Source organism: Sebastes umbrosus, chromosome 7 (genome assembly GCF_015220745.1).
Source record: "Sebastes umbrosus isolate fSebUmb1 chromosome 7, fSebUmb1.pri, whole genome shotgun sequence".
Lineage (NCBI taxonomy): Eukaryota > Metazoa > Chordata > Actinopteri > Perciformes > Sebastidae > Sebastes > Sebastes umbrosus.
This window is the reverse complement of record NC_051275.1, coordinates 4,956,870-4,983,473: the sequence shown is the minus strand read 5'-3', so window position 1 is coordinate 4,983,473 and position 26,604 is coordinate 4,956,870. Positions and strand designations below refer to the sequence as shown.

The 26,604-nt window shown below is 41.8% G+C and overlaps 1 protein-coding gene across 5 annotated transcripts in view; it reads left to right on the top strand.

Moving 5' to 3' along the window:
* Positions 1-26,604, top strand: part of tiam1b (TIAM Rac1 associated GEF 1b) — a 50,612-nt gene that overhangs the window by 5,482 nt on the left and 18,526 nt on the right. For 4 of the 5 annotated variants that reach the window (XM_037775892.1, XM_037775889.1, XM_037775891.1 and 1 more), the window contains exons 2-7: positions 19,902-19,993; positions 20,124-21,045; positions 22,044-22,500; positions 22,981-23,153; positions 23,382-23,606; positions 25,353-25,538. In XM_037775892.1, the coding sequence (XP_037631820.1) occupies positions 20,134-21,045; positions 22,044-22,500; positions 22,981-23,153; positions 23,382-23,606; positions 25,353-25,538 (1,953 nt within the window). In that variant the 5' untranslated portion in view covers positions 19,902-19,993; positions 20,124-20,133. Of the gene's footprint in view, positions 1-7,891; positions 8,035-19,901; positions 19,994-20,123; positions 21,046-22,043; positions 22,501-22,980; positions 23,154-23,381; positions 23,607-25,352; positions 25,539-26,604 lie in introns of those variants that run through there. The other variant, XM_037775890.1, reaches the window with a different exon arrangement.

Here is a 26,604-nt window from a genome sequence, read left to right as displayed (position 1 = left end):
AGGAAATTGATAAACAACAATTCTTATGACATTTAATTATTTTATTAAGTGTTGACGATTGGCTGTTTCCAGCTTCTCAGATATGAGGATTTGCTCCTCTTCTGTTTTATATTATTAAAAATGTAATTGTTATGGGGTTTTTTGTACTGCTGGTCAGACAAAGCAAGCAATTTGAAGATGTCACCTTGGGATAGGGATGTTAATAATTAACCATTAAACGAAATTACGAATATTTACAGTTAAACAGTTAAAATAAATATTAAAAATGAAATAAAAAGCTGAGCAAAATTCAGATGAGCAGCTTGTCACTTAAAGGAAAATAGCTGGTCCACCTTAACGGCCCACCTTAAGAGAGTCTGAGCTGGTGTTGCAAGACACAGGAAATTGGCTTGGGTCTTGAGGAGTTGTAGCATTTGTTCACCGACAAATAAACTGCACACACACTGCACTGCTACGTTCACAGCTATAATGCCACCAACAACCTCACACTCACCACCACCACACACACGGACACTCACTAACCTTACGCCGAACTGACAGACCGTATGTGTGTGACAACGGCGAGCACAAAGGCACCAGCAACGCTATAACTGCGAATGCAGCACATACACCCACACGGTCTGTCGGACACTCGCTAACGTTACGCCATGCTGACAACGTTCTCCAGGCAGAGACACAGCTGAGCATTGGCTTGTCATTGCAGCTGGGCGGCTTGTTAGGCACTACAACCACAACACTGCTGTATGCAACGCACTAATCTTGTCAGTTAACGGTTAATAATCGGTTACAGAGGGTTGGTTATCGGTTAGGAAAAAAAAATCTAAATTAGCATCCCTACCTTGGGCTGTTGAAAATGTATATGCATTTTCTTTATGAAACAATAAGTTGAATAATTGAAAAAGAAAATAACTTAAAGGGACTGTTTGTAACTTCTTACACGTGTAAATCACCCGGGGTGGTGTCCCATGCGCGCTCGCATATGCGCGCTCGCGTTTGGCTACGCTGTTCAGACTCAGACTCCAACACAAACTACACGGAAGCACCAAAATCGCAAAGTTGTATCAAGTGAAGCCCGTCTGTTAAACAGTGTTGGCTGCGGTCGGAGGACGCGGGGGAGACCGTAGCTTTGGTCTCCAGGGCTGGAGTCTCTGCTGTACTCTGCTCCTCTGCCTGCTTGCCTGCCTTCACTCAGCTCGCTCCACTCTCATGTGCATGCGCGCACACTACACACTGCAGAAGACTTCGTAGCTCTGAGAATATCTAGTGAATGTACAGTGGACGTTTGTGCAGAAATAACTGCTGCAGCTCCTCCAGACCAACAGAGGTTTCCCGTGTCTTGTGAAGTGACAGGGCTCCGCAGCGAGAAACGTTATCGTCGCTGACCGGTTGTGAGGCTGAAGCAGGAAAAGCCAACACTAGGATCAGCATTGATTCATGGAGAGACCTTCATCTGGTCAGCTAACATTACTGCCAAGCAGCTGAAATATAGAGTGATATTGTGGTTTTAGCTGACGTGTGTCGCCTCACTGTTTTGAGCGATGCTCGTTCATGTCTATGTAGAGCGAGCCCGACGCTGACTGTCGTTGACTTAACAGCCACAGGTGTCGCTGTTAACAAGCAATTCTGAATCTTACAAACAGTTCCTTTTAATCAAAAATTAAAACCACTATATTTGTAGTCCTAAAATGTTTACAGGTTGTATTGTAGAGCCACCCCCCCCCCACCACTCCGTACTACAGTTGTAAAATTTTAACTTTAATCACACTCTGTTAAACACTTTTAATGTAAAGTGGCCTTCTCCCACACAAATCCTGTAATGGAGGAGCCACATTGTATAACAGTGTTGATGTTGCAGCTGTGAGTGGTTGGCTCTGTCCAGACTCTTGTGTTGAACGCAGTCTGCACAGACAGATTGCCAAATTGGCCTTGTGAGATTTTTCTGCTCTTTTTCTGCATGTCAACTGATTCATTACTTTAGAACGAGATAGACTTCATGTTGCAGCCATAGGCAAGAAGTGATTTTATCAAATCAATTATTTTTTCACATGTACTGTATATCAGATAATCGCATTAAGAGTTTGTTGGAGATTTTCTTATCTAAACTAAGCAGTCTTTGTTGCCTTTCAGCCCAAGTTGATGGATGAAGGACAACCATGCTTCCCTCTCCTGTTCTGTTTACATCCATGTTGTATTGAGTTTCAGACAAGGGCTCGGTCTTCCCTTGTTCCTCCTGACAGGACATCTGTCTCCATTAGAGAGTACTATTGATGTCCTGCTGTATCAGCCTGTCTTTGGACAGTTAAAAAGAGGAATCCCATTGTTCTCCACAATCAGCCACATTGTACACATCTGGACTGTAGTATTGTTTTGTTCTGGACCATGTTCTGCTAAGCAGGTGATTCGCTGAATCTTTCAAACTGACTTCAGTATTTCATATGCATTTTAAAAAAAAAAAAAAAGGTGCATATTTTTCTCATTTATTACAGATTGCAGAAGACTGGAAGTTGCCACACATTCCAGCATCTGACAAAGTGAGGTCACATGTGATGAATTCATGATGTGCTGACAGTCAGCGTAATCTGGAAAAGCATGTAGATGGCTTGCCAAGATTTGATCCCAGATGCTTTCCAGAGGACAACCCCTTTAGCAGTGCTGCACTTTAGAGTGACTATGCACTTCATATAATGTGAGAAAAACGTTGGGTTGTATTCCACTAACCTTAAAAGCAAGGACCAAACTCTAGGTTCTTTCACATTTTAATTTAAAGCTTATAGCAGATAACTGCTGCAGAAGCATTTTGTATGATTTTCAGCTTGACTACTAAGCATAATGAAGACATGGGCTTTCTCATGAATTATTACAAACTTAAACGGATATTCTCATCAAAGTCAGAATGACTAGGCTCTATGCCGTGGCTTGCACCTTAGAAACAAGCAAACAAGTGCTCCCTACAAATTAAGTCGACTGGCCTGCACCGTTGAGTATTGACTCAAGCTTCAAAGCTTCCTTTGAGGTTGTGGTAGCCTCGGAAAAGTGATTTCTGAAAAGATTCTGTTCCAGTTACAGTGGACTACTATTCCAAAGTGAGAGGCCAGCGTGTGTATATGCAGACTAGAGGATGGTATTCAGTAGCACCCTGGTACTTGCGCTCCACAATGGTCACAGGGTTTTGAAAATGACAGATGAGCATTAAAAGGCCTCATCAACACTCAGCTCCTCCTCCTATTTCTGAGCTGTGAGCAGGAACGTATGACCGGCTGTCAGAAATGCACATGGTGATGATCATCAGCTTCACGTGGCTGAGAGAGTCTTGTGGTTTGGGATGAATAATAGATACTAAGTGAGCTAAACTGATGAGGCTATGAGTCACTTTGGGGAGGTTGGAGTGAGGCTAACTTTACCGCGCCATCAATCATAAACAAGAACTTCTCAGGGCCCTTTTTGCTTGAGGTTGACTCTGGTGTGGGATTTGTTTTGAAGTGGCATACTGCAATAATTGGTTATCCTGGGTGTGCATCTGAACCTCTCTCAGTAAGCATTTATTTTGTGACATGCGGTCAAAAGATGTCTAGACGTCAAGGTTAAAACTGGTCTAAATTTACTACAAAAGTAAAAGTTTGTAAGCTGTCAAGGTTAAATAAAGCATAACCGTTCATTTAAATTACTATTTTAGTGTAAGGTAGGTCCTTAATACATGTTGAAATATATAAATCAGTGCTGAGAATGATTGGTTAAGTCAATGAAATAGTCAACTGACAGAAAATTAACAATTTTGATAATGACTTAATCATTTAAAGTAATTTATTCAGGAAACATTATGCCTCTCAAATGTGGGGAGTTGATGCTTTTCTCTCTTTTTTTAATATCATAAATTGAATATTTTGGTGTTTGAGATGTTGGTTGGACAAAACAAGTACATTTATAGATGTCACCATAGGCTCTCAGAAATTGAGATGGACATTTTGCACAATTTTCATAAGAACTATTAATAGAGAAAAAGAGTCAACTTATTAATAGATAAGATTTAATGCAATTGTATCATCTTTTGTAAATCCGCGCGTACTGGGCCATAGATGCTTTCACGCAATTTGTCAGCCAAACTATGGTCAGTGTGCTTTGTGTAACTAGCTCAGTATATAGTTGACACTACCCTGCAGCTTGTTAAGTGTAGACCACTGCAATTTTAACATGCTCCGAGCATCTTTTAATAACTAGTATTGGAGAGCTACCTATGCTGTATAGGTTCAGTCTCGACCAATCAATTCCAGCTTTTTCTTCGCATTCTAAATAATTTCCCTCTCTATACCGGTGTCTTTGATGTCGACTCTTGAGAGGCAACTCACTGCTGGAGACCACTGGATCCTCCGCTAATGATCTCTACCCGGGCTGAGGTTACTGCTTTCATGTCTTGCGTAACCATTGCATTTTTCTCTTTAGATATCAGTTGTACATAGTGTTCTTTTTCAGAACAATGGAGAGGGACACGGGGGACGCGTGTTGTTGTGATTGAGGAGACCTTCAAGAAAATAAACACTTGAACCCTCGTGGTGAAGGATGTTCTTTTCAGTGTCGTTGTAGATTCACAAAACCTCCTTATGCTGGACTAAATGCTGTATGCAGCCGACCACTTGTTTAATAGTAAAATCTGCCTCAACGTGATGTATGCACAGTTTGTATTTATAGACCAGTAGCTTTGTGTACAGTTCTGGGAATAAAGTTTGAATGAGCAGACATACTGTTGAAGCTACATCTTGATGCATAATCGTGGGCAATACTCATCTCCTGTATGTTAATTGAGAGTTTAATTGTGTGAGACAAGACAGCATTTTGGCTCAGTTCAAAGTAGTTGTTGATGCTGATAGACACCAGTGGTTTCGGCATACTGTTGTTTCATTGCATTTGCATATTGTGGTGCAATTTACTGAATGTCAGGCATTATAATTACATACTCACCCTGCTCAGGGAAAGGCATGCTACTGTTAATAACTAATAACTTTAGTTCTGCAGCGCAACGTAGGTCTGCTTTGACCTCCTATATTGAAATTAGCCTTGTGTATGTCTTTGTTTTGATCACTAGTGCTGTTGACTGTATCCCTCAGTGTGTCCTTCAAAATAATACATTATACAATGGACAATTTCACATCACAGCTACATCGTATTGAATGATGTGTCGTCCTGTGGTCCATTCAGAATTGGTATAATAAACCAGTGTGTAGTCAATTATTAACTGACCTTTATTTAAAGCTATTCTGGGGAGCCACGCTGTGATTTATCCTGTTAGGTTTAAGATATTCAGGCTGCAGTGCCTTGAGGAAGTCACTGGAGCTATTGACTTTTTCCACATGTTGTGATGTTAAAGGCCTCACTTCAGAACAAAGTAGTAAGAATTTATGTGACTGATCTTCATGCAGTAACCCAAACTGGCAAGGGCAAATTTGAGTACAACTAGAGCCAACAAATAATGAGAATTTCTTTTTAAAAATGTAATGTTTGTCATCAAGTATTTAGGCTCTCTGCAATGGCACTGAAAACTCAGTTTGGGTCAACCAATCTCCTTTTTAAATGAGGCTGTTTCTGTTGAAGACAAGGCACAGCTCATGACCTGTCCAACACCATCCCTGCTGTGTTGGCAGCACCAGCTGGTTTACTGGCAGAGCTAGGGCACATGCAAAAATAAAGGGGAATAAGTGAACCTAGACTTGAAGCATTGTTCAGAGGCTAACTTGAGACAGTTTGAGCAAATCTTGAAATTTCGAATTGAAAACATCTAAAAACATCATTTTGTTCTAAGATTTTGCAAAAAAAAAAATCTCTGTGATGCAATTTGAACTTTTTCTGCTACAAACATGAAAAATCAGATTTATTTATTTTTTTCTGAAGGTACTATCATTAATCTAGGTAAAATGCAAACAATATAATTACTTGGAACAAAAACATTTGAGGTAAAACAGATTGTTGTAGTTTTGTGAAGCGTCATGTTTAATGAACTTGCATATCCTGTGAAATGGATTGCTATCATTCCTCCGCCTTCAGCTGTTTGTTTTTTTTTCGTTCACTACGGCTGAAGGTGATTGGCAGTGATTGCAGTTGGTTGTGACACATGGACAGCATCAGCAGTCTGTGTTGTTGTCTCAGTGTTGCTGTGGATCTGTAACCGTAATCTCACCTGCCAAATTGCTCCAGCGGTATTGAATGGCCTGTCAATGTATTGGATGTCCAATTCAATCAGCTCCTAAATTGAGTGAGGATAGCACTGGGTTTAATAGCCTTGTGTCGGTGATGAGAAAGCAGAGTATTTTGTTTAGCTGAGCTCCTTGCAAGCAATCTACATTTCTAAAATGCCTGTGGTGAGAGCAGACGTGGATTCAGCATTAGCCCACATTTCACTGATAGACGCATTTATTGTGCTGCTGCCTGATCCAGTCTGTTTTGGGCGAGGACATATAAGATGAGCTCATTTCATGTAACAAACTTTTTTATTTATTTAACTTACACCTATGAGAATACAACAGAAGTCACTTTAATATTTGGTTGTAAATTACAAAATTATAAAAAAAAAATTCACACATTTAAATAGATTGTCAGTCTAATCTCTCAACATCATATCTTCAGACCGTATCATGTGCTTTCAAGTCTTTTATTGTAATTGGATCGTGTCCCAACATTTTTTTTACCAATTGAAATGTAGAAATTGGCACATGGTGTTTGTGTGTTGAATTTTAACCAATTTAAAGAAAAATCTAACTTATACTGAAAGATTATCTGTGTGAAATCGAGCTCAGAGAGTTGATAAGAGCACAGGTTATTATGTCTGGTTGCCTCTGCAGACCAGACATTCCTGTCTTTACTACGAAACCCCAGTGGTTTAGTTTAATATCAGGGTCACAACCTTGGCAGGACATGAAAATACACTGAGGAAGTCAGCCTGACCATGGTGATGAGGGCTTTTTATTTTGGTCATAGTCATCGCAAAGTCTAGACATGGCAATTCATCCCTCCAATCTTTGGTCTCCTGTCAGACAGACTAAGCTCAGTGCTCTCTCTCTGTCTCTCCTCTGCGTGGTTGTCAGGGTGTCTACACCCTCAACTAGCATGGAGCATGTTTTCCTTTCAGCGTGCATGCAGAGCTGCTTCTGCGGCACATGATGCAGGCTGCAGCTGAACAGACGTCGCTGTGCCCTCAATCCTCCATCCTCCCCTTCCCCTCTCCCCTGTTCCCTCTGCCGGTTCCATCATCTCAAAATGAATCCGGCATCGCTGTCACTGCTGACGTGATAGCCACACGACATCACTGGTGCTATGACAACTGCAAGTCCAGCCTTTTTCTCATTCACAGGTCCATTTTGGGCTGTCACTGAATGTTCCAAATTATGCACTGCAACACATTAAGACTGCGACCTTTCAGCCTTTGTTGCCTTCGAGGCAAAGAGAACATTAGTTTCATTTTTTGGAATCCTGTCATTACAAGTCTTGCTCTTTAAACCACAAAGAAAAGAGATGAAAGCAAGATTATTTTCTGTCTAAGCCAAAAATGAGGTAAAGTCTACATTTAAGCTGCCTCTGATCCAGACTGTGAAATGCAGGCCTGGATCTGACAGTTGTTGATCTAATCAGTTTTTTTTGTACAATAAAAAGGCTGCAACATTTAGTGTAAATATAAAGCCTCTTATAGTGGAGTGGAGGGGCAATTACAGAGGAGACGAGGGAGGGAACACACATTCCTGCTGGCAGTAGGTTTGTAGTTTAGGGGGTTGGAATTATAGAATGAAGGAGGGAGCAAGAAGGGAGGGAGGGAGGGAGGGAAGAAGAGTGTGAAAGAGTCAGCAGGAGGAGGGGGGGGGGGGGTTACAACAGTCACCTCCCTCCCTCAGTTCTTCAACTCATCTTTGCATAGTCAGTCTGCTGTGGACTTGCAGGAGGAGTATCAATAAGCCTCTCATGTGAGGCTTGAAATTTTCCCCTTAGTGATGTGTGGGATTTCTCTTAGCTGCTGTGGGAAAGCCGAAGTGACACTTCCTGGTTGTACATAGTGAGGTAAGTCATTGTATTCGCCGCTGTGTATTTTTATAGCATTGTGTGTTTGGTTGTGTTAGTAGATAGAGGAGACAAATGGCTGTCCAGCCTCAAACCTCCCACTTTCCAAAAGAGGTGCTAAATCACCCCCCCAGTAACAGACTGAGTCAACATTGGCCTGTAAGCACAGGTTTAAATGCATTTTAGAGTGTAGTTAAATTTATCAGATGCAACCAAAGCTCTTGTCATCTTGTTGGGCCTTTAGGGTTTGTATTTATTCTCATTAGTTTCCATCAGTGTTTTTTATTTCCATGCTCTCAGCCTATAATTTCATGTTTCTGTGTGTTGTAACCGTATCCTGGGGTCTTCACAGCCTGTGTTTAGGGTGGGGTTTTCCACCTCATGTTTGTACCTGTAGCACTCCTGTGTAGGGCACAACTTTAACTACAACAGCAGGCAGCGAGCCATTGTATTGCTCCCCATTCAGTGCCAGACGCAAACAATACTGCTTGTGTCTGTGTCGTTGTAATGACAAAGAAGTGGTGGTGGTGGTGGTGGCGGGTTTGTGATGCTGAGAAAGACAGATGATGAATTGCAAATGTAAGAGATGGTCAAAGTCAAGGAGAATTCCCAGAGCGCATCCTGGAGGGGGGCTGGGCACACATTTATGATGTGTGAGTTCATTTAAAATCCAGGCTTTGTGTTTGAAAGCCCGTTGTGACTCCTGCGGTGGGGAGAGGGGCGAGAAATGGTCATCTGGTGTCATAGTTATGGAAATGTATTGACCGTTCGAGGCTTAGCAGGACAGGAGGTCAGGCTCTGGCTTTCAGGCTTGTAAATCTTGACAATGCTCCCATTATGACTGGAGGAAAGCAAGCTTTAAATAAACACAAACTGAGTTATTTTTAAATGCTTTATATGAAAATCACATGCAATGGAAAGCGTTTCCTCAATCTAAATTGAACCCTAACAAAAATACTGTCCTGAGAGGAAAATAATTAATAATCACAGTAATCACAGATTGGTTTGCATGGTCTTGTCATAAGCTTCAGTTAATTGAAAGGCACAGTGTGCAGTAGAACAAAGGTTATATTGTAGATTTACAAGCCAGCAGAGTTCATCAGAGATCAGGTGGTCTTTCAGATACTTCGCTTATTATAAAAGTTAGACTATATATGGAGCAGATTTTTTTTTTCTAGTCACTCAGTTTGATACAACACAACTCAAACCACTGCACTTTGCTGCATTTTGTTCTGGCTTTTACTTGCAAATGTTCACCTGTAGCTTAGGGCTGCAGTTATTTTAGCACAGCAAAGAGCTAAAGAAACACTCTGGACAAGACTGTGATAAATGAGAGGAACTGTTATCTGTAGCACCCAGGAAGGATATTGGAGCTTTAAAAAGGGATAATTCTTTGCTCAGTGTAAAAGCCAGTAGAACTAGGCTATATAGAATTAATGCTCTTTGTTTCGTTTATGAATTACATGTACATACCAATGTTTTAGTCATCAATGGTGTTTTTGTTTTTGCTTTAGGCGCATGTAAAAAAATAATCCATTCAGATGCATGTTCCCCAGTCCAAACGTGGAGCAGATTTTTATCATCAGTCACTTAATGTTTTTGGTCTGCCATTTAATGTACCGCCATAAGCAGTAATGAATGTGAAAATAAGTCATAAATCTGTAGTGTATAGATATGCAATTTGGCAAGAAATCCATCTAAACATTTTCAAAGAAGGGAGCATGAACAGCTGTTTCCAACAGTACAAGTCAGTGAATGCAGTCAAGCTTATAGTCTTTCCTTCATTGGATACTTTAAAAGGAGAGAGTGCCAGGGTAGGAAAAAGGACATAAACCTACTATGGTATACCATGTGATTGTGGTGGTATGTGTGGGATGACCCCTTAACTTTCAAGTTTCACTCAATTTTTGCATCCCACTGTGGAAGTTGGAATCATGCATCTTAGTAAATAATCCTTTTCTTCTACAGTCAGTATTTCAATGTGAAACTAGATATCATGTGGGATTTTGGTTATCATGAATTATAAAAGGTATAATGTCTAACCATTGTCGGTTACTGTTTGTAAACACACAGCAGTCAAAGTTGGCCACTCCTTCTCGGCTCAACGAGCGAGGGAGGGAGAGAGAGAGAGCAGCGATAGTCGAGCGAGCTATAGAGTGAATGAAGTGAGAGGCGTTCTGCAGAAACAGACACTGCCAAACACTTCTAGTGGGGCATAAGTGATGATTGAGTGGGGTTATTTTTTTTGATCAGATTATACATTGTTTTTTTTAAAGAAATTCTTGCATATTATACCTTTTTAAGGTGTTTGGCCAAAATATAATGATAATGGCTATGTTAGTATGGCATTACGACAGCAATCAATAAATCAAAAGCTCTGAACAAAAAAAAAAAACATCTAGCACCTGAGGCTGTAGCAGGACTACAATAAGCCCTTCCAATCATTTCATTCAGCCTGCATGAAATCACTGGATGGCATACCTGCCTGTCAACCTATACCAGCATACCTGTGCGCACTCTACCAGTGCACTCATTGCGCGTGACCGGAGTCTTCCACAAGGCTAGGCAGGCAAAATTTCCCAATACTAACATGCTAGCTTGACAGCTGAGTACTAACAATAACCATGTTCGTTGTTTGTGTTCATTATGATAATGTTAGGGGTTTTCTTACATTTGAATCAGACACTCTCGTGGACCCGTCCCTCAGCAATAGTAAGCTCATGTAATGCTCATCATGTGTTTTGGGGCTTTGGAGGGAGACCTGAAGCGGGGGCTGGTATTTTTTCAGTTGGATAGTGTCCAAATCTAGCTTGCTCTTGCTGGTTTCTCCAAAGTTGCCTGATACCTCAGCATGGATGATTATTTCAGACCAACGTTTTTTTTTGTTTACAGTGTAAGTATTACCACTACAATATGCTGATACTTAAATTAATTAAATGGTCCTGCACCACATTAGTAGGGAGTGTCTCTTCTACATACAAGTATCCTCCTGCTTAGATACCAACATCTGGTAAATGGGTGAAGCTCCTGGACTCCAGCGGAAATGTGACTTTCTAAGTGACATTTTACCGCAGGCCAATAAAAAGAGGCCTGTATTGGAACATGTGATCAGGACAGCTTGGAGGAAGTGGACACATTTTCTACCCAGCTCTGTGTAGTCATGTGTGTCAGGATCCACCGCGGCTCTGCTTCAGTGCACAATGCAACACCGTAAGGAGTTGGGAGCTCTGGGGGTGTTATGGTTGAGGTGGTGCTCAGGGATGGCTTCTCCACGAGCTCTGTCCACAGATATGATTTAGATCAAATCTCCTCACTGCATGAAAACGTTGGACATGTGATGAAAGAACAAAACAGTCCAAAGAGTGCACACGCTTGTTTTTTGAGAGCGTTATTTGGAAAGTTGGTCTTAAGAGTTTAGGAACAGACAGATGCAGTCTCATCTCATCATCCAGTCTACCAGGATTAGGCGCCCTCTGTAGTATCTATTTGCTATCTCAAATAGTATCTATTTGCAACATTAACTAAAATGTTTATTCCCTGCTTATTAACATTAATATTGCAATCAAAATTACAAAAATGGGCCTAGACATTGACCCAGATGTGATTTTTGAGTGGAGTTTGGATTGTGTGCCTGCACTTGTGGTTCTACAGAAAAGGTTTGGTATTCCCACTCACTGACCTGAAAGCAAATTATTGCCTCTGTGGAAGAAGATCCTGAGTGAACCAGATTTAGAAAACACATTTCCAATGCAGAATTGCTGCTCCTCTATGTCCTTGGCACTGTGTTTATTCTGCTGCCAGCAAAGGGACATTCAGGCAAAGACAAGGCAGCTGCCATACTGAGATTGGTAGGTGAATGGCTCTCCCAGCAGTAGACTGGCTTCTGGTCTGAAAACATCAACATCCATTCATCGCTGTTTTTGTGGTATTGCTGGCTTTCTGAAAATGAGCAGAACATTTGATTAGATTTGAATTTTATACAATGCAAAGATTGCTTGGCCCGCTGAGCTCAGTAGATGTCTCCTGACCAAGGCTGAATTTTACACTCCCTCAGATTCAGAAAATATATTTGAGCGTCGAAGAAATTGCAGACATTGTTTCATTTCCTACTGACATGAAATTTCTCTATCGTACCGTTAGTTTTACATGGTCTCAGTGCTATATTATCCAGTGGCGTGTCCTTATTGCATATAGATTAAATTCTTTCTATTCATTTACAACGACAACCTTAATATTGACCCTACCTGGCTATTGAGCTGAAGACAGTGTGAGAAAGCCAGTAAGACATTGGCAGTTGTAGGAAAGATATATGGAGATAGAAAGATATATTATCACTCCCAGTTGTTTCCACCAATATCTAATTTCAGCCTGCAGCTGTTTTTCATATACATCATGCTGTGCCAGTGCTCAGTAGATAATATTCCCTAGTGCATGCACCAAATTGCCATTGCAACAGAAACCCTGTGTTTTGGTAACCAGTCTGTCCCAGCATTGATACCGTTGATCACAAATCTATAATCATAAAACTGTCAAGCACATTTGCTCCTTGTGTGAGGGGTAAATTGTTGGGTGTGTTTGGAGTCAGACTGTGGAGGAGCGAATTGTAAAAGTCTGGAATGTGAAGCATGTAAAGGCAAACTGGTGTTGATGCTCCGTGTAGCCAGGGGAGACCTTTTCACTGACAGTGACAGTAACAGGCTATGAGAAGGTCAACGACTGAAAGTCTCTAGTGATTGTGGTTGTGATGTTTTGTCACAGTGGTTTCAGCCTTTTTCATTACGTGAAGCATTATTATGCGTACTTCCCAGGTGAATATTTCAACTGTTAAATATTGATTTTGAATTCTTGTGTGATCCTGCTGTCACTATCTCGCAGTGAACAGTTCTTCAGCATCTGATGTTTCACATTATTGGGAGTTAGGTTTGAATGACTTTAAAAAGACTTACTTTAGCACTTTTACTTGCATCCAAATCTAAAAGCAACGCCTACCAGAATTAAAGAAAAAAAGGGTAAACGGATCATTGATGCTCTGACACAGCGTCTTATGTAATGAACACAGGGGAGAAGTGAAATTTAAGGAAGATTAAAGAAATGGGAGGTTAGTTTACTTAGGATGTTTGCTTGAATTCAGTTATTCAACAGAATTTCTTTGTTCTGGCAAATCCAAATCATCAAAGGTGATAAGTGGGCCTTACATGTATCTATCTGACACACTAATGAAGATGAATTTGTGGCTAAGCCTTCAAGTTTCAAACAGTGTTGTCAGTTGTCCTGTAATCTGAACTAGTAATACATTCTCCTCAGATGGAGTAGTCTGTCTGGTAAAACCAGGAACATGTACAGACTCATTTTCAGATGCTGTAATAGTTTTAAGTGGCATATAGTAGATCATAGTTTTAACAGAAATCCCCCAACTCCATATACTGTACCAGAATAAAAACCACAGATTTCTTCCCCCACAGAACTGCAGAGGAAATACTACAACCACAACCTGTATCCATCCCCCTTTATCTTAACAGAGGTCTGTGGCTCACGTATACCTCCAATTTACAGCTGTTTAAGGACTTCAAAGGCTGTCAACGAGGAGCTAAAGAGCCGTAAGCAGGATGTGGTCTGATAGCACCTCGGTTGTGACCCTCTGGACAAGCAAATTGCTGGCATTGATGATAGAGATGAAAGTACTCTGGCACAAAATGACATCACAAAATCTTGTCTCTTGAGCCAGTGTGGAAAAGAAAAGAAAAAAGACAAGGGTTGTCCTTGGTATTGCAGCTATTTATAAGTGAGATTATATATCATTGGGGCCTCTTTTAAATGTATATCTTATCTTAGTGCTAATTTCACACATCTCCTAGTACAGCCAGTGCATAATAACCAGGATCCACAGTTAAAAGGATCAGATTTAGTTGGGTATCATTTTGCCAAGCAGTATGGGCAAAAATATGAGCCTATATGTGTACATTTTAAAATACACCTTAGTGAATTACATTTTTACCGGTGGCCATATAAGCTTATAAAGCACTCTTAAACCTATAGAGTGGACAAAAGACTTGTTGACCCAACAAAACCTGCAGCATCTGCTGTACACAAAGCTTAAACACCAGCAGAAGCAGTGACCTCTGCACACAGTGGTGCCCCAGAGAAAACACTGGCAGGGACAAAGGTGCCACCAGGCTAAACAACACCAGCTGCTGCTCAACAACAGGCTCCAAAATCAGTGCCTGCATATTTATTGCCAAGAATATAACGCAAAATGAGACCCAAACACTACAGTAGCACCCGACAAAAACCCATGTTTAGTAAACTCGGATGAGGATGCAAAAAGATGTTTTTGACTAATGTAATTGTAACCACAATGTTGTGGCAGCAAGTTTAAAAATGTAAAATATATTACTTCACCGTGTTTAAGCTTGTACATTATGGTGCAAAAAGAAAACTGTTTGATTAGAGCAAACAGGTCAAATGTCTCTTTACATCAAACTCCTAACTCCTCGTCATACTGGGACACTAAAGCCTACAAATAATACCCTCGTCAGTTTCGAATAATGTAAATGAGAGTACTAACTCACTCAAGCCTCGCACCATATTAGCTGTCACAAAAACTAGATGTCCTGCTTAGCCTAGTGTGCAACATTCACAGAGAAAAAGCATCAGTTTGCATAACAATCTACCTCTGTACTCAACATTCAAAGGCAAATTGCCAATCTCCCTACAGCATCTTCCTTTACCAATGGTTCCTGCCGTCTTGCCAGGTCTCACACCCGCTGTTCAGCCATTATTCTGCTTGATGTGTGCTGGCATCCTTCTAAAGGCTGCACTTCCTACAATAACAAAGTCCCATAAGACACAACCACCTGAGCCTCTCATGACGGGGTCAGACAGGACACCCGCATCACCACCATTTGCCGCCGTCCTCTGAAACGTGAAATCAATTCTGCAGCGAATGAAAATAACTGGGTGGTTGAGGTTATTGTTGTTGCTGGAATATGTTGTTAAAAAATGTTTTTTTTCTGTAACGTTACTTCACCTGCTACTACGTCAATGCAATTGTTATAACCAGAGTGGCTGTTGAAAACGGCAAATATTAACAGTAGAATTATCTGGACCAATATCACTTTACCTGTTCAGTTTTTCCAGTTGTATTTTCTACAAATACTTTTTGAATAAGGCTGTATAAATCTTGGCTGGATGAGCCAAATGCTAGCTAGCCGGTTGGTTCATGATACATTCAGTCCCACAACTTGGCACAAAGCTATTCCAAGAGAAGTCAAACTGCTTTCATTATCTCTGAAAGCCTCCTCTTCCAGCTGTTTGCTATTCAGGGTTTCTAGGGCTACAGATTCAAGTCAGAAAAAGACTCTTTGACTACATGACAGCGGTATATATTTTTCAGTTGAGCTATTAAATGAAGACTGGAGGAAGTGCTTATTTTGTTAATCAACATCCCAAATAAATGCTACACTGGTACGGATGTTTCAAATTTCCCTCTGGCCTAACATAATCTTAAATACAGCTGAGCACACACGGGAGCAGAAAATGAGTCACGAGAACAAGAGATTGCTGTTTGGTATTTCCATTCACACAGAAGCATATATGACGATATCGGTGGTGAAATGTGAGTTGTCTTGAGTGCAGTCTTTCAGTCCCCTCCTCCTCTATACAACTACCTGTGTTATTATCTCTAGAGACCGGAGTGTTCAGATTACAGGGTTTTGTGTTGGAGCTTGTAACTAGTCGGCACGGTGCATTCTTGCCTTTCACCAGTGTAGTTAGGTTAAATGACAGGTATGTGTTTGCAGGAGTCAGAGCAACGTAAAGAGTCAAAATCAGATTGTGTCCAGATTAAAGATCAATTTGTGTTTGTATCTTCTGTCGTATTACATGTCTGATTCCAGTGGGCTATGCAGCTAAGTCATTTCTGTTATCTTCAGATTTATCTGGTGTATGAAAGTATTTGGTTTTCTACATGGAGCTCATGAGTATAGGAATGTGTGACCAGGTGTTTCACACTGTCTGTGTGACTGTTTTGAAAGTCTATAAGACAGTTTTTAGCCGTAGGGTAAGAATTTTGATCATTTCCCTCAAATAATACAAGCAACTTGACATTTTTTGTCCTTGGGGATCTAAAGGAGAAGAAGAGCAGGTGGGGGTTAGGACGGGTCCCCTTGTTCCTGTTCCAACAGGCCCAAGTATTTGTCAAATATAAGCTGGGCTTTTAAGTGGTCTTTAATAACAAAAGGACCTTAAATCTACCTGTCACATATTTCAGGGATGACAAAATCCCACGGCACATGGAATGGAAATAAGAGCATGACTCTCCCAAAACAGTTTCAGATATCATTGACATTGTTGTGAAATGGATTGGTTCGGGCATAAATTAGAATGCATTTATGTTTAAATACTGTCATGCAGATATTAAAGTTAAATTCTTTATAGTATTTTCCTACCATAAATCCAGATTTTGGCCACTAGGGACATAAAACATCTTTTGTTTATATAACATTTTCCCGTTCCAATTTGAAAACATTGTGAGAATAGAAGAAATGTCAGCCTGGCTCCAACAGTAACTAATAATTCCCTAAGACTACATCTGACTGCTGATGGGGTTGACAAAAAATCTGTAGAATTTTGAATAAAAATCTGTACAAGTAGAGTAACTTGCATATAGTGAAATACTATTTTGTACACATAGCAGTTCCTTTGTAACACACAGGATATAGCACTTTCATTTTGTTATCACTATCCAAATTGTCTTGACATGAGAACTGTATTTTATAGATTTTATGAAGTGGATGTTTATACATCAGCTGCTCAGTTAGAAGCAGCTTTTTCATGTGCTGACTGTTTACAACCAGAAGTGGTGTTAGCTGTGGTGAATTTCTGTGCTTTTCCTTGAAGCCGTTGTGTTGCTAATCTTGAGTCACAATAAACCTATTCTTCTTTGTGATCTGTGGGTTGCTGGAATCTCCTGTGGTTATGTATTTCATTAAGGGCTAAATACGGATGAATCCTCTGAGAGTTCTGCTGTCCTGAGCTCTTACACAGCCTGCTGAAAATGACCCATTTACTTGGGTCTTCACACACAACCAAATTACTGGCAGCATTTTCCAATCTAAATGTTCATTTCCATTTATTTATTTAGTTGTGTATGAAGGACTATAGTGACGATACAAGATAGGGACATCGTTTTACTAATGTGTATTAGTATTTCTAGAAGAACCCACTGGCTGTTCCTGGGGATTTGGTGCTCTACAACATCTTTTCCAACTCTGGCATTTCTTCCTCATGTATTAATAAAGAGCTGATGATGGATTCTGTGCACCAGCGGCATTGCAGTTTTAGAGAATATAGTGTTGTGGAATTGAGGCCATTTTAACCGTGTATTCAGATATTCTGGTAACTCAAATGCGGTAGAACATTATATTCCTGCATTTCAATATTTGGAACATGCATGCTTATTCATTTGTACATTTGTATTCTTAAAAGCTTCTCCGGGTCAGCCTCTTAACTATCGGTGTTCTTATATCTTAAAACTTTTGGTGGAAATCACTATGCTCAGAGGGATCAGTGTTCTGTTATCTCTTAGAGGTAAAAGTAGCTTGCTGATCCATCATGGATCCTACTGCAAAAATGATTTTACTGTAAAGAGAGCTATTCTCTCTTTTTGTAAGCTCAAACTAATAATTATCTTGTGGCTTTGAAAAAGGAGCAGTTTGTGCTGTTAATATTTAAATCTGTTGTCCCCATGAACGTGCTGATTTGATAGTGGCTGAGTGGACTTGCCCATATTGGACCACTAATTTGACTTTGTTCTCATGTTTGTTTGAAATTTGATTTCATATGCAGTTTTACTTCCCTCTCTTCTAATCAAGTTTTGTCCGACTCTGCTGCTTCCTTTTTTAATCTAAATGGGACCATCCTTGTGAGAGAAAGATAAAGGACAGTCAATGTATAATCACCGTAGTGGGAGGTTCTGATGAACTCCAAATGTTGCAGAATTAATCAGCTATTTTCATTTATTAAATATTTGTGATCATTTTAGCGTATTTGATGATCAGCTGGTTCACATATTTCAGGGCTGAACAAACGAGTTTGTGCTGTAAAATCCAAGGTCAATGCACAGTGGGTTACCTTAAATGTGCCGACTGAGGAAACCACATCTCCTGCTATTTAAGCCCCTCATCTCTGCTTGAAACAGTCCAATTAATTTCTGGCCAATTTCACATCATATTAACATTGAAACCACTGAGACAACATTATCAAATCCAGCACAGCAACATATTAAACCTCCCTATATAAATAGCAGAAACTTAATTTATAAATACTGACTGCTAGATTTGTCAAAAAGATTCTTGTAGAGCTTTATTTTATTGTATTTACAGATTTATGAAGCCCTTTAGGCCTCACTAAAACACACTGGACATTTTGTTTCTCTCCAGGGATGACATCTGCAGAGCCATTAAACTTTCCCCTTATACATGTGAAAAAATGAAGGGTACTGGAAAGTGTCCTAACAAGCCTAGAAACAGCCTTTGGTATAATGTTTGCGCTAGCATTTTGTAAGCATGTTCGTGTCCCTCAGTGAATCTCGTTTCCTGTAATGAGTGCAGTGGCATTTCATAGATTTGTCCCTCCTCCTTTGTTTTCTGTTATTTTCCTCTACCAAATAGGATTGAATGAAACAGGCAATAAACTGCAGGGTTATATGAAAAATAAATGGACTTCCATCAACATCAAACATTGTGCATTGCAGTACCAGTGAGGTGATGAGTGAGCAGAATGAAGAGGGGAAAGGGAGAAACATAAGGTAGAAAAACGGGGTCAGCTCCAGTTTACGTAACGCCCCTCTTCACAGTAAGCCCGAGTGCATGTAGCAGCAGAGGGTTGGGCTCCCACTCATCTGCAGCGGCTACACACGCAAAAACATTGCACCCCCAAAGGGTCTGTCCTACAAGGAGGGGAGTACACATCAGGAGGAACAACAGCCACAATGTGGTTAGTTAATCTTCTGTCCCATCTGTTGATGGTCCCAGGCACAGAATAGGACCTCTTTTTTTAGTGCAGGCTGTCCAGCCTGAAGGCAGGTAGATGGAGTCCAAATGTGCATTGTAGTGAATACTTATGACCCCCCTCCTGCTCCCAGTCCTTTCTAATGCAGGAGGTATTTTTGAGAACAGACAACAACGCTACATGGGCAGCTCAATTCAGCTCTGAATAACTCATGTTCACTCTGGCTGTCAGTGCTCATACTGTCATTACGTCCCCTCCACTTCACACAACCCCTGTGCATGTTGAAAGGGGCTGAGTGGATCACTTCCTCTGTCAAAGTGAGGGTGGTGTTTTTCTAGCTGGCTTGACTAAAATGGACTCTTTTTTTCTGTAAAGTGAGTGATGAAGAAGCAACACAGTAAGACAGGATCAAGTTACATTTGCTCCTCTATTCTGCATTTCTTATTTCAACTCCTCAATTTCTTTTTTTCTGACCAGCACCAGAGTTGTTTTAGGGGAAAGTCTGTGCTGGCCACATGTCACTTTGCAATTTCTGACAGGTTCTTTGTGAAGCAGTTGATATACAAGTTGTAATGGGGCACAAAAGTACAAAGCGTTAATAAATACTTGGCAGTATTGACAGGCTAAATTTGATCAGTGAAACAAAGTAATTAAATATGAGTGCATATGATGTGTTCCATCATACACTCTTCTATGTCCTCAGTAATCATGCAATGATCTTTTTCTTTCAGTATTGGGGAGGTAGTTTCTTAATTCCTCATGCATAACAGCCAAAGAAAGGCCACTATGGACACATAAAAACAAGAGTGTAACACCAGCCAGTATTTAACTCCTCTCATCTGGATATCTGTTTTCAGAGCTTTGTGGATCGTACCAGCAGCTGAAGAACCAAACTGTCTGAAGATCCAGTGACAAACAAAATGCCAGAAAAATCAACACAATCCTGCAGGTAGGCTAATATTCAGACAAAATTATATCATTTGATGACACATTTCTGTTTAGTAATGAAACATGATGTTCCTGTATTGGTTTCATGTTCTTTTGGAGCTAATTTAAGATGTATGTCCACTTCTGTTCAGCCTCTGAATCATGGGAAATGTCGAGAGCCAGAATGGGGACCACACCCTCTATGGTAACGAACATGGCTATTTGTCACGTAAGCACATGTCTCGGTCTCTTCGCATCTCCAACAAGCAGTCCAGACGCTCTCGACATGCTTCATCAGGGAAAATAGAGCACAGGAACTCTGAGACGAGCACACGCTCAAGTAGCACCCCCAGTATCCCACAATCCCTGGCTGACAATGGCCTGGAGCCCTTCAATGAGACAAATATCCTCCCAGACTTTGGAAGCCCCATTTGGGTGGACCGTGTGGCCATGAACTTGCGGCCTGTGTCCTTTCACAATGACCTGGTTAATCCCTCTGTGCACATGAATACGATGCACATAACCCTCCCTGGCCCCACTGCTGAGGAGGTGCAGGACGAGGATGCGTACACAGGCGAGGTAACATACCTTCAGAAAACTCGGGACGGCTCCAAGGAGACCGTCAGCTTCAAGAAGAAGAGGTCCAAGTCTGCAGACATGTGGCGAGATGACAGCTTGGAGTTCTCCCTGTCTGACCTCAGCCAAGAGCACCTGACCAGCACAGAGGAGATCATAGACACGGCCAACGAGAGAGACTTTACTGACTGCAAAGGACACCTGCAGTCCAGCCCCACAGACTCCGCTGACAGGGCGAACTCCCTGGACGAACTGTATAGCCAGAAGAGCCCTGCCCGCAGGCAACCCCACGGCCGCTATGCCAAATGGCATGACGCCAACAGGGCTATCAGGGAGGGCGAGGACGATAAGATGCTCTCCCCATCAGAGGAGGATGGGAACACCTACGGTGCATACACCCTCCCCTGCCGGCGTTCACACTGCCTGTCCGAAGGCCTGAGCAGCCACCAAGCTGCCATGTGTGCCAGTATGCAGGGCAGGAGGGCGCAGACTATACAGGTAAGATGTTGAGCAAATTCACACTCTGCTGATCTTTTAAACCACTAATTTGACTCAAATAATCTTAATCTGGCAAAATTTATAGAAAACAGAACAAATTATTTCCTCCATCAATGAAAAAGTAGACCGTGTATTCATGTCTGTTTGACACTCTTAAATTGGCGAAATGTCAGGGACCTGAACTGTTAAAGCTGTGTCATGGCTCCTTTATGCTCCTTGGACAGAGTATGAAAAGCTGTGCAGAATCTTAATGTAGTCTGGTGGCATCACCATCAAGACAGCTCCCCTCATTTATTCTTTCTTCCCATTGTGTCTGAGCGTTTCCTCTGCTGCATTCACCTCACAGATAATAAGCTGCTGAAACCGATTAAGTGTAAAAAGAAAGCTTATGTCAGGGGAGCGATGTGTCGTTTCCTGATGAAACTGCTGTTTTTCTTGGGAGAGGAGACTGCGATGACGGGAGGGGGGGAGCAGAGCTTAAAGTCACTCCCCGTTTGAAATGCCTCAGGCTTTTGTCATGATAATGAGGGGAGGCCTGTGGAAGAGTGTAACAGTAAAACGTGTATGGTGGCCCTGTCACTGCGGGGCACCGTCAGCCCTAGAGAATGGAGCTCTGGAGCGCATGATTGGGTCATGTGACCAGATGGAGATACCGAGCTCGGTGTAACCCCCTTCATCTCCCGGGAGCCTTTGGCCATGTGGGTAGGAGAGGGCAGACCCTGCGGTGCCACAGGGAGGGCAGGCTGTACTTGCAGACGCTTTGCTTTGAGTAATTAATTTTAAGCAGAACCTCAGGATTAAGCAACCCGTGGACTCTTGTTAGGCCTCTGTATTCACAGTTTTTGCAACATGTTTAGAAGAATGGCTCTATGCTGTATGTACATAGACAGCCTAGTCATCATTGAGGGTAGGAGTTGTTGACAGGCTTCATTCGTAGTGATGAAGAAAACGTGGCTGCCATGCCGTCTCACCTGCCTTGTGCTTCTGCCACGACACAGGATGTCACAGCCGGGGAGGGCAGTGAGTACGAGGACAGCGGCATCGACGGGGTGACGGCGGAGGCAGAGCACCAGTCCCGGCGCTACAAGACCATGTCAGCCTCCTTCTCCGTGTGCTCGGCGGCCGGCAGGAGCATGTTCGCTGGCAGCGACAGCGGCAGCAGCAGCGGCGGCGGAGCCAGCGAGTGTGTACAGGGCGTGTACGAGAACTTTCGCCAAGAACTGGAGATGAGCTCCTGCCAGACGGAGAGCCTGGAGGAGGCGGGGTCCGCCCTGAGTGACGAGCAGAGCACTATGAGCTCCGCCTACCAGTCTGACCAGTTGCTCAGCGTCGCCCAGGGGATGGTGCGCAAAGCTGGCAGGCTTGCCGTCAAGAACTTCCTCGTACATAAGAAGAACAAGAAAGTGGAGTCAGCCACGAGGCGCAAGTGGAAGAGTTACTGGGTTTGCCTGAAAGGTTTGTTATGCCCTCAATGTGTCCATAACATTTACATTTTATTCCATAATCTCAGTTTTAATACAGCTCAGTCAACACAGCATGCTGACGTTGGATGTTTAGTTTTTTTGCTGACGTACAGTAGCTTATGCAGAAATACTTAAAATCTAATCTAACTTCAATTTACAGTAGCTCAGTAAAACAAGCTTTAATTCAAGCATGATGAAAACCTCATTGTCAGATTTTATGCCACTTGACTGGGCTTGAAATCAAATCAGTGCTCTAATGATCATGATGCCACCTTGGCTGATAAGTCAGCCATGCTGCACTTCTTAATGTTGGCCACTGGAGAGCAGAATTAAATTGCTTGAGCAAATCTGGCTTCTTCAAAAAATCCTGAGTATCATTGTTATTCTTTCCTAGAGATTGAGGCCAGCAAGAATCTATGCTGTCAATTAATATATTGTGTATGTAAAGTAATAGATTGTTTCGGTTTTCCAGGTTGCACTCTGTTCTTCTATGAGACTGACGGCCGTTCAGGGATCGACAACAACAGTATTCCCAAGCATGCCATCTGGGTAGAGAACAGTATTGTCCAGGCTGTACCAGAGCATCCCAAAAAGGACTTTGTGTTCTGTCTCAGCAACTCCCTGGGAGATGCTTTTCTGTTTCAGGTAAAAGAATGCTTAAATGTCATCTGGTCTGTGAATAAGTGCAAATTCTCCCATCGGGCAAGCATTACCTTGACCTACATGTTCTGTTTTCTTGCCTTTCATGCTCTCTCAAGTCTGATTTGCTATTATAATTAGCAATGAATCAACACAGGAAAAGCTTTTTATGTTGAATGTCAGGGAGCCGGTTGTTGTTTAACCTCTGACCTTTCCCTGCCTGTCCCCACGCAGACCTGCAGCCAGACAGAGCTGGAGAACTGGATCACAGCCATCCACTCGGCATGTGCCACTGCCGTCGCCCGCCAGCACCACAGAGAGGACACGGTGCGCCTGCTTCGCGCCGAGATCAAGAAGCTGGAGCAGAAGATAGACATGGACGAGAAGATGAAGAAGATGGGAGACATGCAGCTGTCTGCTGTTACTGACACCAAGAAGAGGAAGACGATCCTAGATCAGGTAGGTTTTATTCTCCTTTCTCACTTTGACTTGTCTCTCATACAATCCTCACATGTCAGGCAGTTGTGTGGGATTTTAAGAAAGTATTATCCTGACTTGAAGAGTCTGCAAATTTGATTGGTTCTCCGAAGTAGTCGGAATATCAAACAAAAATTAGAAAATCACCTCACTAAATTTATATACTCATCATTATACTAAAATGTGTTCTTCAAAATTGGATACATTCATTGTTCATTTAAAATGTTGTTCCAATCTTGTTAATGCAGGTTACATTCACGTTTTTCCTTCTTCTGCTCCCAATTCAACCTTTTATAAAAGTGAGTTACTCTGGGGGATTAATGATGTCCAAACATAAAAATTTGACCCCATTTAGCATTTTCCATTTGTCAAGAACTTTACCTGTGTCCGTATAAATTCAAATACTGCAAGAAAACATACTATTGAAACAAAATAAGAGTGTAGCTTCCATAAATGTGAAAAACATATCTGCGGCAAGAATACATGAGTTTAGATTTTCCTAATGCTTCGGAATATTTAATTATCATTTAATTCAGGATAAAAGTACTGCTTGCATTGAAACTATTTTAGTTTAGTCTTTATGGAAACCAACCTACATACCTATTTACAGTTTTTCAGAGCTGATAAGCAACTTAACAAACCAGGAGGGATTGATAAAAGGTCATGGACAAGGTTGGTCTTGCTTTAGTAAAGTACCAGAAAACTCATGGAGTATTACATCAACACAAGAGCTCTTGTCATCAACTTCCTGCTGCTGCTCTTTCTGACTGTTGACGCAACTGTTAAACTTCAAAGAGTAGGAGATCTGCTCCAGGATGAACTTCCTCTTCACTTAAGAAGCAAACCACTGTAGCTCTCAAGGTGTTTTTCCACTCCTACTGGTCCATAGCTATAGTGACAATAACTATGACTATTATTTTCATAACCTATTAAAGTTACATATTGTTTGCTTAATTACAGCTATCACATGAAAGTAGGTATTTCAATATCAGTATCACCAAGTTGTTCTGATGCAAGAAACAGGAGATGGACAGAGAAGCAGGGAGTGGTATGGGGGTATTAAGTAACAGATCTCAAAGGTATCATCCGCTAGAGGCTGCTGATGCTACACACCTATCGGCCACCACATTGCTTTTTGCTTTTTTTTAACACTGTATGCGGTTGGCATCAGTCGGTAGCCTGCCATTCTTTCAATTAATTGCAAAGCTCATATTGTCTTTTAATAGGTCTGTTTACAGAGAAGGGAGATCAAATGGCCTTTGTTTGATCAGTTAGGTAGTGCCTAGTTGGAGCGGTTCTGTTTGGCAGTGTCAGGTTTCACATTGTGCAGAGCTGAATGGATATAGGCCTGCTCCTTAGAAAGCTGAAACGCTCCCAGCCTCTATCTGCCAGTGGAATGTGCAGTATTGTTTCTTTCTCGTCTCTGGGCTACTTGGCAGTGATACAGAGCCCTCCGCCATGGCACTGGCCGCCTCTTCCAAACACCAGTTCAGGACCGTGACTGGGTGGGGACGGCTCGGTGAATAATCACAATGTCCTGCTCTACTGCCCCAGTAAACATCAAACCATTAGGAACAGAGAGCGCAGGTTGGCAACACTTGGAGCGAACCGGTAACAGAGCTTCTGGTGAAGAGAGGAGATGCTCCATCTTGGTCTGAAGTTGACAAACAGGAGCCCTGATGAACAATTAACTGGATGTGTTGTTGTTGTGTCCCTCTCACTCTGCAGATCTTCCTGTGGGAGCAGAACCTGGAGCAGTTTCACATGGATCTATTCCGCTTCAGGTGCTACCTGGCCAGCCTGCAAGGAGGAGAACTGCCCAACCCCAAACGCCTCCTGGCTGTTGCCTCTCGCCCCACCAAGCTGGCAATGGGCCGACTGGGGATATTCTCTGTCTCTTCCTTCCATGCACTGGTAAATATCACCTTCATCTTTATCAAATGCCCTTATTTAATCTGGTTTTATGAAGCATCGTCGTGATACGCCTTTACATAACATCTTAGGTTTACATTCATTTACATTTTTATGCATTTAGCTGGAGCCTTCACGAATGTGACTTGAAATAAGTGAATATTTGAGGGACCAGTGTGTAGCTTAAGTATACTTCAGCAACACAAACTGTAGCTGTTGCAGGGATCAAACCTGTAACCTTTCAGTTGAAGGATGATCTCTCTAAACACTATACTGCCCTTATATTTAGAAGTTCCTTAGATACTGTATCTCCCTCAAAATACACACGGTCATCTCTGAGTACACTAGGTGACTCTCCTGGCAGGGAAATTGATTCCAGAAACTAAAATTCATAGTTTCAAACCCTGTTTTTCCACTATGAGTACTATTTTGGAGCCTGGGTTGCGTGCAGGGCACCTTTTCTCCCACTGCTGTACTAAGGTTATGTGCTCCACAGTTAAAAGCACTGGTAGTACAGGAAAACACTTATTTGATTTTTAGAGACATGTTTGCAGATCAGTGAGGCACCACCAACGCAGTGCTGTGGAGTAGGTGGGTGTTTGAGCTGCAAGATAGCAGGGGGTGGGATATCTAACAAAGACACTCTAACAGCTCTCTCCTCCTTTATTATGTTTCCTACTGTTTCACTCCCTCTCTAATTTTGCTCATCTCTACTCCTATGAATACTTGTGTCAGCATTATGTCCAAAGAGGGCTGAGGAAAGTTGACAGAACAAAAAAAAGACAGAATGAGTGCGAAGGTTAAGTTTAGAGCATGCTTGCTCCAACATGCTCAGTGCTTTTTAATGCCTAATTCAACATATTTTTAAAGACCTTTTGCTCTTGCTTTTTCACCAACGAGTAGCCTAGAAATGCCAGGTTGTGTAAAAATCTGCATGAGCCCAGTGCTCATGTGTGAAATAGATATGACAGCTCTGTATCTGTATTAACTAATCATTATGCTGAGGCCCATGTGAACCCTTTTCCTCATTTTCTTTAACCAGATAAATCGGTTAAGAAAAAGTTATAAT